Source organism: Nematolebias whitei, chromosome 9 (assembly GCF_014905685.2).
Source record: "Nematolebias whitei isolate Nwh7 chromosome 9, NemWhi1, whole genome shotgun sequence".
In the NCBI taxonomy this organism is placed as follows: Eukaryota; Metazoa; Chordata; class Actinopteri; order Cyprinodontiformes; family Rivulidae; genus Nematolebias; species Nematolebias whitei.
This window is the reverse complement of record NC_056506.1, coordinates 29,708,219-29,721,324: the sequence shown is the minus strand read 5'-3', so window position 1 is coordinate 29,721,324 and position 13,106 is coordinate 29,708,219. Positions and strand designations below refer to the sequence as shown.

Below are 13,106 nucleotides of genomic sequence, written 5' to 3'. Positions count from 1 at the left end.
GTGTGTGTGTGTGTGTGTGTGTGTGTGTGTGTGTGTGTGTGTGTGTTGTGAGGACAGTGAATGGAGTCATTCAATCTAAGCAAGAACTGATCTTATGATGTGTGTGTGTTTTCTCCCTGTGAGAGTTGTTTTACTGGGAGCACTTGGACTGAACTCCATTCAGTTTGACTGGACCTTCTTGTGTTTTCTGCTTTTTAAAAGCTTTCCTCAGAGAATGCTGTTTTTGCAGTGGCTATAATTTGGGGTTTCTTGTTGTTTTGTGTGCACCAAAGACTTTTTTTTTTAATGTGAAACACATGAGGTCACGCTTGAGAAAGACTTGTACTTGAATGTGTTTAAAGCTCAAAAAGATATGAGTCATACAATGGTCTTTGTTGTTTGATTTATTTTTCAGTGGGTAAATAAAAAAATGGAGTGTTTTTGTTCAGCTCCAGCTGCTTTGCGGTATTTCTGCCCTCAGGACTTTACTTCTCAGGCAGACATTGTTGTTGACTTGTACAGAAGTGCTTACATCATGGCAGCTACAGCCGTCCTCACCTGGATATCAGACACACACCTGCATCCACACCCTCCTGCACACCTTTCTTTCAACCACACAGGTTGTTCACAACCACTTTGCAGGTCAAGGTCTGCCGTAATTACAGACCATGGAAAGACGAGAGAAACCTTTTTTTTTTTTTTTTTTTCTGAACTGGCAATTACAGCTTTTGTTGCTGGTTCTATTTTGAGTCAAGAACAAAACTTTGATCTCCAGAAGAAAATAAACATGTCAAAAACACATACCGTATTAATATCGGGTGGTAGTTACAGATAAAGCAACAGCGGAGTGGGTTATCTTGATCGTGTGAGGGGATGGAGAGAACATGGGCATTTCTTTTAGTCACAGCACTGCTGCCTTTGGTAGACATTTGGATGACATGTGCAAGTTATTAAAAAGAAGAAATCTAGACAAAGCTGGAGAATGAGAACAGAAAAGGGACAAGAATGGCAAAAAAAAAAAGAACATAAGTGCGAGAGTGGGAACGTAATCCATTTTGGAACGCATTCCACTATGACCTTGAGATAGAAAATGGTAATTAAGGCGTAGTTGGGAAGAGTTCAGACTCCACAAATCTGGTTAGACTAAGACTGTCATTTCTTTTTTTTTGCGTGTGTTACTTTTTTCTTTTAGCATTTCTCCTGAAAATGTGGGACTAATGCATGCCATGGGTTGCAAAACAAACCCGCCAAAAATACACTTGCATCCACTTGTGTGACTTGCTGTAATGGCTCCCTCATGGTTTGTTTATTTCAGCTCCTCAGCCGTGAATGGGTGTCAAAGCCACAGCATAAACAGACAGAGCCCCTGACAGGAAAAGGCCTGAACAAACTGTGGCCTTCCCCGTGCTTTAAAATCCATGTCACCGTGGACACGCTACCTCAGGAAATGAACCGCACAGTCCTGGTGAAACAGGGTTAGAATGACATATCCAAAAGCATTCAGCTGTTTCGATCTGAATGGAAAGTAGTAACAGAGCCACATATTGAAGACACAAAACTGATGTGTTATCTCTTAGAAGTTAACCTAAGAAAAACTGGCAACAATTATTAAATAAGCAGCGTGCAGTCCAGCAGCCAGACTTATTGAGGCACTTATGACACTTTAAATGTTTTTCAGGTTTGCAGACAAACAGCTCAGCTAATCAATAATCTGTTCACTTTGAAAAAGACACAGCTGCACTTTATGAATAGTTACCAAACATGCAAAGCAGATGCAACATCCTCTTGCTGAGACATCACCCCCTGCAGCGTTTAACCATTAAAGTAAGTTTTAAAGTAATACCCTTACCACGTTCATGAAAATGTCTGAAGACATTCGCGAAAATGGAATTTGTTGCCACAGTGTGCCAATCACACTCCAGATGTTTGAGCCAGCAGCAGCAGTCAGTTGGATTTCTGGTGTCTGACTGGGGGAAGGGGGCTCCTTGATTGCTTTCACATGTGTGCAGGCATAATGTTTATCTGTTTGGAAGTTGCTTTTCTTTTTTTCTTGCATTTTAGCATCCAGATTTACAGCTTACCCAGCTTATTCTGTTTTTTTTTTTTCTTTTTCTTTTTTTCTTTTTTAAAGTCGAACCAAAACTTTGTTGGTTGTGTCGTTTTTATTATGAGGTTGAGTTCTTTTGAGCAGTTTTGGTTGTTGAACACTCAGATAAACAGACATTGCTTTGGACTCAGATGGTTGATTGGATCAAAATGATCATATCCACTTTACAATACGAGCTCCTTTATGAAGGATTTACTAATGCTTAATAAATAAGTTACTAATGAGTTTGTAAACACTATTAAAAAGGTTATAAACAGGGTGCGGCATAGTCGGTGTTTGGCAGGAAGTGCTGTACTTCTTAGGTAAATGTCATTTGAGCTACCTGCTCATATTTCTACCTAAATAACTTAATACGCCAAAACAAGCTTTGTATTAAGAAATGTTTCTAGTTCTTACACGTAACATACTGACAAATGCTTGATATTAAAATTTGAAATGATGAATGAAAGTCTTAGCATTTCTTCTTGTCCACCACCTTTAAGGCCAGAGTTTTAGACTTAAGTCCATCTTGTGCTGAGATATGACAAAGTTGTAGCCATTTTGGTCGAACTTTGAAAATAAGGCCTTGTGCCATCCATCCATCCATCCATCCATCCATCCATCCAGCCACCCATCCCATCATGTATCATGTAGAGCTGAAGCTTATCTTCAGCAGTCACTATGAAAGAGGCGGGGGACACCCATGACAGATCGCAGCTCCTTCAAAAGAGCCACAGAGACAAACGAGACAAACAACCATTCATACACTCACTCACATCTAGGGTCAATTTAGAGTTAGCAATTATCCTAACATGCATATTTCTGGTCTGTGGGAGGAAACTGGTATACCCATAGAAAACTTGTACGTGCATAAAGAGAACATTCAAACTCACCCCCCAGAAAAACTCCAGACCAGGAGGTGATCCTGTGACTTTCTAGCTGAGAGGTGACAACTAACCACTTCACCACTGTGCTGACTTGTTAAGTTTAATCCACTGCGATATTGCAAGATGTTATGCTTAATGTGTTGTGAATAACACTCAGCTACATCTAATTCTAACTCAACATCTGCTAAATTAACCTATTTATATCCATTTTAACGTTTGCTATCCCTACCTGTTGTGCACATACATCCAATGATTTATGTCTGAAAGTTGAATTAAAATCCACCCAGTGTTTTATGAAATACTTTACCAACAATCAGTCAAAAGTGGATAATTTGTTGATAATCATTCAATTACCGGTATTACTTTCTGCAAGTTTCAATAAAAATGATCCAGTAGTTGAAGTATTTTAAGATAGACACACAACAGCATATCCACACACTCATAGGCAAGATCATTGTCCAGCTTTGCCTTTAGGCAGTGCGACAAAAAACAAGTAAATAATGGCTCTCTGTTGTGCAAGAAACAAGTTAGTGTTCTTTAACCCTATCAATGGTTTACTTAGTGTTGTTTAATTAATAACTGCACCACCATTATTTAGTATTTTATAAGAATACCCGTATTGTAAAGTGGCACAGATGATTTTGCTAATTTTCTCTACTTGGTTGCACAAACAAGAAAAAAATCATTTGTAACAAGATAAACAACATTTCTTTTTCTTTATTAGCTGCAAGGGTGGCCACAGGGAGCAAACTTTGCCCGAAAGACTTGGCAGTTGTTTTATGCCAGTTGCTCTTTCTGATGCAACCTGGGCTCAAACTCACAGCTTCAGGATAAAAAGAGATAAACAAAACAAAAAAACATGGACGGAGACAACTTGGCTTGTTTAAATACATATGACAGCTAAGTTCATGCTCACATACTTAGGATGTGGTTTAGCCTTTTAATGTCCTTACGGTTTTCAGGATTCTGAGATGTTTTTAGTGCATTTGATCCCGTAGTGAATAATCTTGTACCTTGAAGTTAAACAGCTTGTACATAATGCATGATTTCGCTTAGTGTGAGCCAAGTTAAAGGAGTGGTGTCTGAAGCGTTCTTCATCACCACCACGCTCCGCTCAGCATACCTAAAACTGGAATGTTTGATTAATTTATTTTCAGGACTGATAAGGTAAACTGAAAGGTTTCATTGGTCATGCATGTGTAAACGTGGCCAACAGCGTTGCCTAGTCAAGCTCTTACCTGTAGGGGTTGAAGCTGGGGGCAGGTGGGGGGGAGTCAGACACACCCTAATACCCCAACATCCTGACCTTAACAAACCTGTAACAACTTGCTCTCAGTCCTGACAACGTGTTCCCTCGACTCTCCTTCTCTAGCCCAACACCTCTGCCAGCGTCGCTCTCTGGGCCATGGGTGGGCTCTGGATTTGAGAACCTTAGTCTGCCTTTGTGAGCTAATGTCGTGCTTCAAACCAGGAACAAAAGCCGTCAGTGCAAATTAAAGACCAATTATCTTTTGTGCGTGCTTGGGCAAGTTGGTCATGTTGGCTTGAGTGATGACTGGGAGAAATGAGAGGGTGCAGAAGAAAAATGAGTTTGATTAATGCGCGTGAATGACACGTGTAAAATTAAGTTTAGTGATGGATGCGTTTTGATTTTTCTGTAACTTTTTGGCACAACACTGAAATTTAGTTGGATTAGTTGGACCAAATGACAGGAATTATGTCACAAGTGAGGACTGACCCACTTTAGGACATAGTGACCTGGTCCACTGCTTATAAATATATTTAAAATGAGTCACCTGGCCGTAACAATCTAATAAATTATTGATCTTAACAAAAAAAAAGTTAATATTTATGTTTTTATGATCTGTTTAGCTGTGTGGGGTCTAAGCTGTTACACATTTATTACTTGCAGCTGCTGACCCCACGGATGACTGCCCCTTTCCTCATGCCACAGAAAGGCTAAGGCTGTGATTCTGTGAACCCTAATAAAAAGAATGATAAAAATTATATTTTATTAAGCAAGCATAGTTTGGGAAAGGGGGTATTGTCATTAAAAAAAAGATTGTCACATAAGTATTGGTAAATGCATGATGTTCAGTAGTCAGATGTATGGTAACACCAGGGTCCATTTATTGATGCCACTGGAAGAGAAAATACCGTAATTACCGGACTACAAGCTGTTACTTTTTTCACACACTTTGAACCCCACAGTTTATACAATGCTGCAGCTAATTTATGGATTTTTTTTTTTTTTTGGCTGGGCTAATGAGCTTCCTGCCACCAAAACATATAAACGGTACACGGTAGAAATGATAGAAATTTAGCTTACGACAGAGATCTGTCTTCTACTGGCTAACCGCAGTAATGCTGTGTCTGATGTTAAATCAGAGTTGTCTGATTTAATTGTTACTTTTTTTTAGTTGAAAACTGTGCGCAAGTGGCATTCAAGTGTAAAATCAGAGTTGTCAGTTTAATCGTTACTTTTTTTGAAAGTCTTTTCTTCGAGGGCTAAGTAGCGAAGCTACAAGCTAGCTACGCCCGGCTTGCCGTAGTGTTGCCGTATTCTGACGCATGCACAAAACGCTGTGTTCCGTCAAAGTTTTTTTTTTTCCATCAAAAGTTAAAGTAAGCGTTGGTCAGCTTTAGAGAAACCTGCTCTCTGATCTGTGAAAAGAACTCTGTGTTGTGTGATTTTACTGCGAGACCCTCTGGTCAAAGCCACAGACTCATTTTGTGTCAGCTCTCCTTAAAGCGGAAGGAGGCGTCCACCAGAGGTTTGGAGGGTGAAGTGTTTCCGTGTAAAATGCTGCTCTGTTGCTGTTCATTTGTCAAGTGAGAAGACTGGAAACTGTTAAAAAGAATTAACAACATATTCTTTTGTTTAAAACATAGGGCTAAAACTACATTTGATATCTTTTGCACAAGAAAGAAGCCTAATAATTGATTTGTTTATTATTTAAAAACTCTCTGGACCTAGTAGTGGAATTTTCTTAATTCAAAATATATGATGGCAAAAGGACACCTTATGCTTTTTAAAATTCCTATTGCAAGTTTTATACCCAAAACATATCACGATATATATCGTTATCGCCACCCTTCACAATACATATCGTGATATGAATTTTTCTGCCATATCGCACATTCCTAGCTTCGTCACACTCGGGCGCTCACATAGCTGCCCAATACACGTCTCTCTTGAGGGGTGGGTCCTCATGACTCAGTGAGACTACTTGTACTGTATAAAAAAAGATAAAAAATAAAATTTGACCAATGAAATTACCGAACAGGTCACAGTGGACAAATGAAACTTCGAATTACCGTAAATGAAACACACTCTCACTAAATTCTTCAGGTCAGCTATTCTGCACTTTTTGAACACACTTTCCTCATGGAAAACACAAAAAATGCAGATGATGTAGCTTTTTAAGTTAAAGGTGATTGACCTGGCTGTTGAAGAAGAAAATAGAGCTGCTGCATGTAAACTAGGCGTTTCCTGGTTGGCTACTGTATTTATTTATTTTTAACCAGCGTCATTATAGACACTGTTCAGAAAAAAACTTTTACTGTACGTATCTGTGTATGTTATCGGTACATATTTAATTAAAAGTTTTTTTAAAATCCTTGCGTAAATATTTCCTGTTACAACCTGGACACCTGCAGCTTATAAACAAGCACGACCTATATATGTACAAAATTTAATTTTTTTTATTTATTGCGCTGCTTATATGCAGGTGCGCTCAATAGTCCAGGAATTATAGAACATCGTAGCAATGGAGAAATCATCCATCCATCCATCCATCCATCCATCCATCCATTGTCGCAGGGGCTGCAGCTTAAGTAGGGAGGCCCAGACTTCCCTCTCCCCAGCCACTTGGGCCAGCTCCTCCGGGGGGAATCCCGAGGTGTTCCCAGGCCAGCCAAGAAACATAGTCCTTCCAGTGTGTCCTGGGTCTTCCTCTGGGTCTCCTCCCAGTGGGACGTGTCCGGAACACCTCACCAGGGAGGTGTTCAGGAGGCATCCTAACGCCACCTCAACTGGCTCCTCTCGATGAGGAGAAGCAGCGGCTCTACTCTGAGTCTCTCCCGGATGATCGAGCTTCTCACCCTATCTCTAAGGGAGAGTCCAGACACCCTGCGGAGAAAACTCATTTCAGCTGCTTGTATCCGAGATCTCGTTCTTTCAATCACAACCCAAACCTCATGACCATAGATGAGGGTAGGAACGTAGATCGATAGGTAAATTGAGAGCTTCGCCTTTTGACTCAGCTCTCTCTTCACCACGACAGACCTGTACAGCGCCCACTTCACTGCAGACGCTTCACCTATCTGCCTATCGATCTCTCACTCCATTTTTCCTTCATTTGTGAACAAGACCCCAAGATACTTGAACTCCTCCACTTGGGGCAGGACCTCATCCCCAACTTTACCTTTTCCAGCTCAAGACCATGGCCTCAAATTTGGAGGAACTGATCATCCCGGCTGCATCACACTCGGCTGCGAACTGCTCCAGCGAAAGCTGTAGATCACGATCTGATGAAGCCAATAGGACCACATCATCTGCAAAAAGCAGAGACGCAATCCTAAGGCCACCAAAACGGATCCCCTCAACACCTTGGCTGCGCCTAGAAATTCTGTCCATAAAAGTTAAGAACAGAATCGGTGACCAATGGCAACCCTGGCAGAGTCCAACTCTCACCGGGAATGAGCTCGTCTTACTGCCGGCAATGTGGACCAGGCTCTGACACCGGTCATACAGGGACCTAACAGCCCATGTCAAAGGTCCTGGTACCCCATACTCCCAGAGTATCCCCCACAGGGTTCCCCGAGAGACGTGGTCGAACGCCTTCTCCAAGTCCACAAAGCACAGGTAGACTGGTTGGGCAAACTCCCACACACCCTCCAGGACCCTGTTGAGAGTGTAGAGCTGGTCCAATGTTTGACGACCAGGACGAAAACCGCACTGCTCCTCTTGAATCCAAGGTTCGACTATCCGACGGACCCTCCTCTCCAGAACTCCCGAATAGACCTTACCAGGGAGGCTTGAGTGTGATCCCCCTGTAGTTGGAACACACTCTACGGTCCCCATTTTTGAATAGGGGGACCACCACCCCAGTCTGCAAATTCAGGGGAACTTCCCCCGATGTCCACGCAATATTGCAGAGTCGTGTAAGGCAACACAACCCTACAACATCCAGAAAGCATGGAGAAAGCATGAAAGAGTTTAAATGTGAAGTTTTATAGACTGGGGAGGTCACAGTGGTGCAGTTTTTAGAGCTGTTGGCTCTCAACGAGAGGGCTGCAGGACTGAATCCTGGTGTGGGACCTTTATGGGTGAATCTGTTCTTTCCATGCCTGCAGAGGTTTACTTGGGCTACTCCTCACAAAGACCACAAACATCCATTCTAGGTTCATTGGTAATTGAATTGTATCTAGGTATTTTGCATCAATAGAAGAACGTGTTGCATGAGCCATGAGTCTCTTGTTTGGTCTCCAATATGTCCAACTGGATGCTTGCTGAAAGTTTCCTGTACACTGAATCAAAAGGACTCAAAAGGACATTCAGTACTTTTACTTTATTATTGTTTGAATGTAAAAGGCTGAAGAAACTGATAGACTGTCTTCTACCAAGTCTAATTCACTTTTATCTGTCAGAATGTTAGTTAAAATTGAAATTGAAATTGAAGTTATCTTTTGTACAGTTTGTCAGTTGAGTGCAGACTGCTGATGCACATTTTATTTACTAAGATAAGTGACACATTTCTGAACTTTTCCTGCTGACTTTTATCTTTAAACTCCCGTTAATAAAATCACACACACACACACACACACACACACACAAACATAATCTACGTTTCTTCAAGTAAATAACATCTAAGTTTATGTGACTGTGTATTTAAGTGAAATCATTAGTCCAAATGCATAAGAATTTAAACCTCTAAAATACTGAAAAAACCTTAAAACTTAATCTTGAAATTTTATCAAGCACACCAAAATTTGACTTGGGATCAGTCTCAAAAGGTATTCACAGATAAAGCTGCACAAAATGTCTCAAACATCTTCAATTAAAAAGAGACTTGACATATTTATGATTGTAATATATATTTTTTTTAATTTTGATTTGTTTCATTGTATTAGCAACATAATTAGCATAGTTTGAAATGCTTATTTAAAAGATTACAAAATATTTGGACTTTTAGGTGCAGCACAATCAAATCTAACAATTTTTACTAAGTTAGGAATCCATCGGCTCCAATCTTGGTTTTATTGTTTTGCCTAACGGAGTGGAATAAAAGATTTTCTTTAAAATCTCTAAAGAACTCAAATGCTGATCATTTTAAATTGCCAACCTAGTTCTTTAAAGTATGTTGTTTAGACCAGGGCTATTCAACTGGCGGTCCGGGGGCCAAATCCCACAGGTTATAGACTTAATCAAACTTTTGTTCCAACGATCCTTGAGGATCTGCCCATGACTTCATTCCCATTGAATAACAACACAGCCCAGTTTCCCACAGAGTTGACATCTGCACTTGGCCCATTTCATTCCACTCTGAGGTTTGGTTTCAGTCATGGCTACACTGCATCTTATTTATTTCTCTCACCACACCCCTTCAAAGTGATGAACTGTACTTTTGAACCATCTCAAACTTAACAGACGGATAGTCTTGACTGTGGATCACTTAATTACAGCAAACAGCTGAGGTCACTTGAATTGGGTTTTAGTGGGTTTTATTTGGAGAAATGTTCTGAATGCCAGTAAGTTTAGATCTACAAATATTAAAGAATACAGAACACTTTACCACATTACAAGCATCTCCTTGAGTATTTAGTAGGTTTCTGCTATGGAAGTAGCTCTGTACCTCTGAATTCTTGAGGTGACCTGTGTTGTCTGGAAAATCCTTTAGTGCCTCTGAGTTGCAGACTTGGACCTTGTTTTAGTGCCTAATGCTCAGTTGGACTGGAGTTTTGCATCCTTCTTTTTCTTGAGCAGTTTTATGATGGGAATGAGTTGTTCTTGGGAAAATGTATTACCGGTACTATAAAGGGTAATGCTTGATTTTTGATTAGTATTTAACAAGGCCAAACCTCTGTAGAGGTACATCTGTAATAATGTGAGGACTCAAGGTTTTCCAGCAGAATATTGCACAAAGATGTGCCTGTGGGTTGTGTGTGAGGTGGCAGATGTAGACAGGAAGTTCACATCTATGAGGTCACGGGTGCACCCTGCCACACTAGGATTTACAACAACTGGTTTCAACTGGAACTCATCTGTTATTTCTACCTTTGTCATCATTGCTGCGACTGACTGTCTGTGGTAACCAGATTGTCAGGTCCAATCTCTGATTCCAGTTGCTCTTTTCACAGCACAGATAAGTAGCAATCATCTGTCATGTTCTAAAAGGTCCTTGCTTAGTTTCAACCAGTACTGTACTTGTGACACATTTCGTTGGCCGTTGCTATGTAAACAAGACATTCTCTATACAGTCTCAAGCTGAAGTCACTCTAAAGATATCTGTAGAAAGCCTGGATGACTAAAGCCAAGGACTTTGACCATTAAATATTGACTCAAGTAAAGTCACCTGCCAAAACAGGGAATGGTGTAATACCATTAAACGGTCTTATCCTTCTGCAAATCTGCTTTGATTTTTTTTTTAAGCAGTAGCCATTCACAATGGAAGAGGGATACGAGCTGGACCTCACGTACATCACAGAACGGATCATTGCTGTCTCCTTCCCCCGGGGTTGCTCCGAGGAGATCTACTCGCACAACCTGAAGGACGTCACGCGGATGCTCAAGTCCAAGCATGCAGATAATTACCTGGTCAGTGCTTTTGCACTATTGCCTTATAATGTGCCACCAAAGTTTGCACGTTATCAATGTGAACTGTGATGGACTTCCTTTGGATACTGAATGAAAGGATCAATTTCAGATTGTGTGTTTTAACTCATGCTAAGCAGAAAACAGCAGAGAGGTCATTAGAAGTCATGCATTGTGTTATGTTCTGTTTTTTCTTTTTAGATCATTAACCTGTCAGAGAAAAGGCATGACCTCTCTAAAATGAACCCGAAGGTAAGTTTTTTGTTTTGTTTTGGGAACCTTTTGTCAACAGCATAATAAATTTATGAAAGAGCACTAAAGGTCTGTGCATAATATTCATCAAAATACTGTATTTCATCTTGAATCAAGTCTACCTATCTTGCTATTGTAGCCTACTGAGGGGCAGAGAGCATGATAAATAGATGGTGTTTGTGATGATAAATAATGTTTTGTAGACTCTGGACACGGGTTGGCCAGATCTGCACGCTCCTCCTCTGGACAAGATCTGCACCATCTGTAAGGCCATGGAGAGCTGGCTCAATGCTGACCCTCTACACGTGGTCGTCATCCACTGCAGGGTGAGCATCCTTGACCTACTCTGGTTTTCACTTCCTGCTTTTCATACAGTTACATCATCCTGATTTATCCCCGTTTTACATTTGTAAGTTGACTCAAAATGTTGGACATGCTTTGTTTCATTTGTAACTGTATATGTTTCTGACAAAATAAGTATGAAACAATATTTAGGCTAAAATACATACAAATCTTGATGTTTCTTCAGATTTCTTTTACAGCGATTGTGATGATGCAATATTTTTGTCAAATTCATTTGAATTTTTTTTTTATCACACCTATAATATTTGTAATGTTGCAAAGGAGACAACAAATACTGGCAACAAATAAATATGATTATTAATAAATACTGGAATTAAATATAGATATAAGTGAACAAAAACAGAACACAAAGACATTATGTTCTATCGCTGTCTATGTATGGTGGAATAAAGCTCATTATTTGTTAGAATATGTGATTATGGCATATTATATTTGCTTCTCAACACATTGCTGATGGCTAATCTTTTTTTTTTTTTCAATATTAGAAAATGAGGTACAAAGATCGTCAAATCATCAACTAAGCAGAATTTTAGACATTCTGGACTTCAGAGGCACAAACAAACACCTGAACCATTTAGTAATGCACACTTAATCTGTATTTAAAGAGATTTAAAAACAGCTTGAGGTTTTTACTTGGGTAGCACAAAATTCTACCTTTCTTTAGTCACGTCCAAGGAGATGTTTCCAGGAGAACATGTGGTGCATCATTCAGTCCGTCACATGGGATGACTTGTTGGATTCTCTTATTATGAACAACAGCAGGAAACTTTGTGAGTTCAAAGATGGACGGAAACAAACTCTTAACTGTTCTTTCTGCTCATCCCAAGAGTTTTATAAAACTCGATCCACTCAACTTTGTGTCAGTGAAGCTCAGAAATAGTTGAATCTCGCACCATAAATATAAAGAAAATGTCTTTTTCAGTTTTTCCAAACAGTCAATCAAACTGAAAATTGGCTTCTGGTTAGTAAAAAAAACTATTAAAACACCCCCAAAGCAGTGTAATTTCAGCAATGTATGGAAACTTGGAGACCATTTGTGGCATTTCTCACGTGTTTTCTTTCTTTCTTTATTTTTCCAGGGTGGCAAGGGAAGAATTGGTGTTGTCATTTCATCTTTTGTGCATTTCACTGATGTATCAGCCAGGTAATCACAAACATGTGTCCCAATCTTCATGTTTTGTTCTTATTTAAATGCTTTATAGTCCACTGCCATAAAAGCTAATGCAATTGTATGTTTGTGTGTGAGTGCGTGTCATCTGTCAGTCTGTTAGCAAAATATCTCGTGACTTACTGGACAGATTTTATTGACCCTCCCTGAAAGTAATCATTTGAATCACATCTACAACTGATTACCTTTAAGATTTAATCTGATTCGAGATGGCTGCCACAGATGATCAGCTTTGACAAACGCAGAAAATGTTTTAACTTGGTCATTTCTGCAGATATTGAATTAAAATTTGTTGTGGTGGTAGGTGGGAGTTGTTTTCAACACATACTCTGAGCACTAACAGATCTCACAAGTTCTTTGTTTGAACAACGGGAGGCAAGGCTTTGGGCAAAAGCATTCCTTCAAGAATTGCTACTCGAGTCAAGCTTCATCATGATGATGGAGCACCTGCGCTCTGTTCTCAGTGAACAACATCAACAGCAAGCCACAACAGTTCATAATGGCTCATTTCGTAGAGCACACTTGATCTATTTTGCCTCATGCATTCTGGGGGTG

At 40.0% G+C, this 13,106-nt stretch overlaps 1 protein-coding gene across 1 annotated transcript in view; it reads left to right on the top strand.

Annotated features, from left to right (window-relative positions):
• LOC119414208 (tensin-3) overlaps positions 1 to 13,106 on the top strand; it is a 46,954-nt gene that overhangs the window by 584 nt on the left and 33,264 nt on the right. The window contains exons 2-5 of the mRNA XM_037681307.1: positions 10,610 to 10,771; positions 10,970 to 11,020; positions 11,224 to 11,346; positions 12,463 to 12,527. Of these exons, the coding sequence (XP_037537235.1) occupies positions 10,622 to 10,771; positions 10,970 to 11,020; positions 11,224 to 11,346; positions 12,463 to 12,527 (389 nt within the window). The 5' untranslated portion in view covers positions 10,610 to 10,621. The remainder of the gene's footprint in view (positions 1 to 10,609; positions 10,772 to 10,969; positions 11,021 to 11,223; positions 11,347 to 12,462; positions 12,528 to 13,106) is intronic.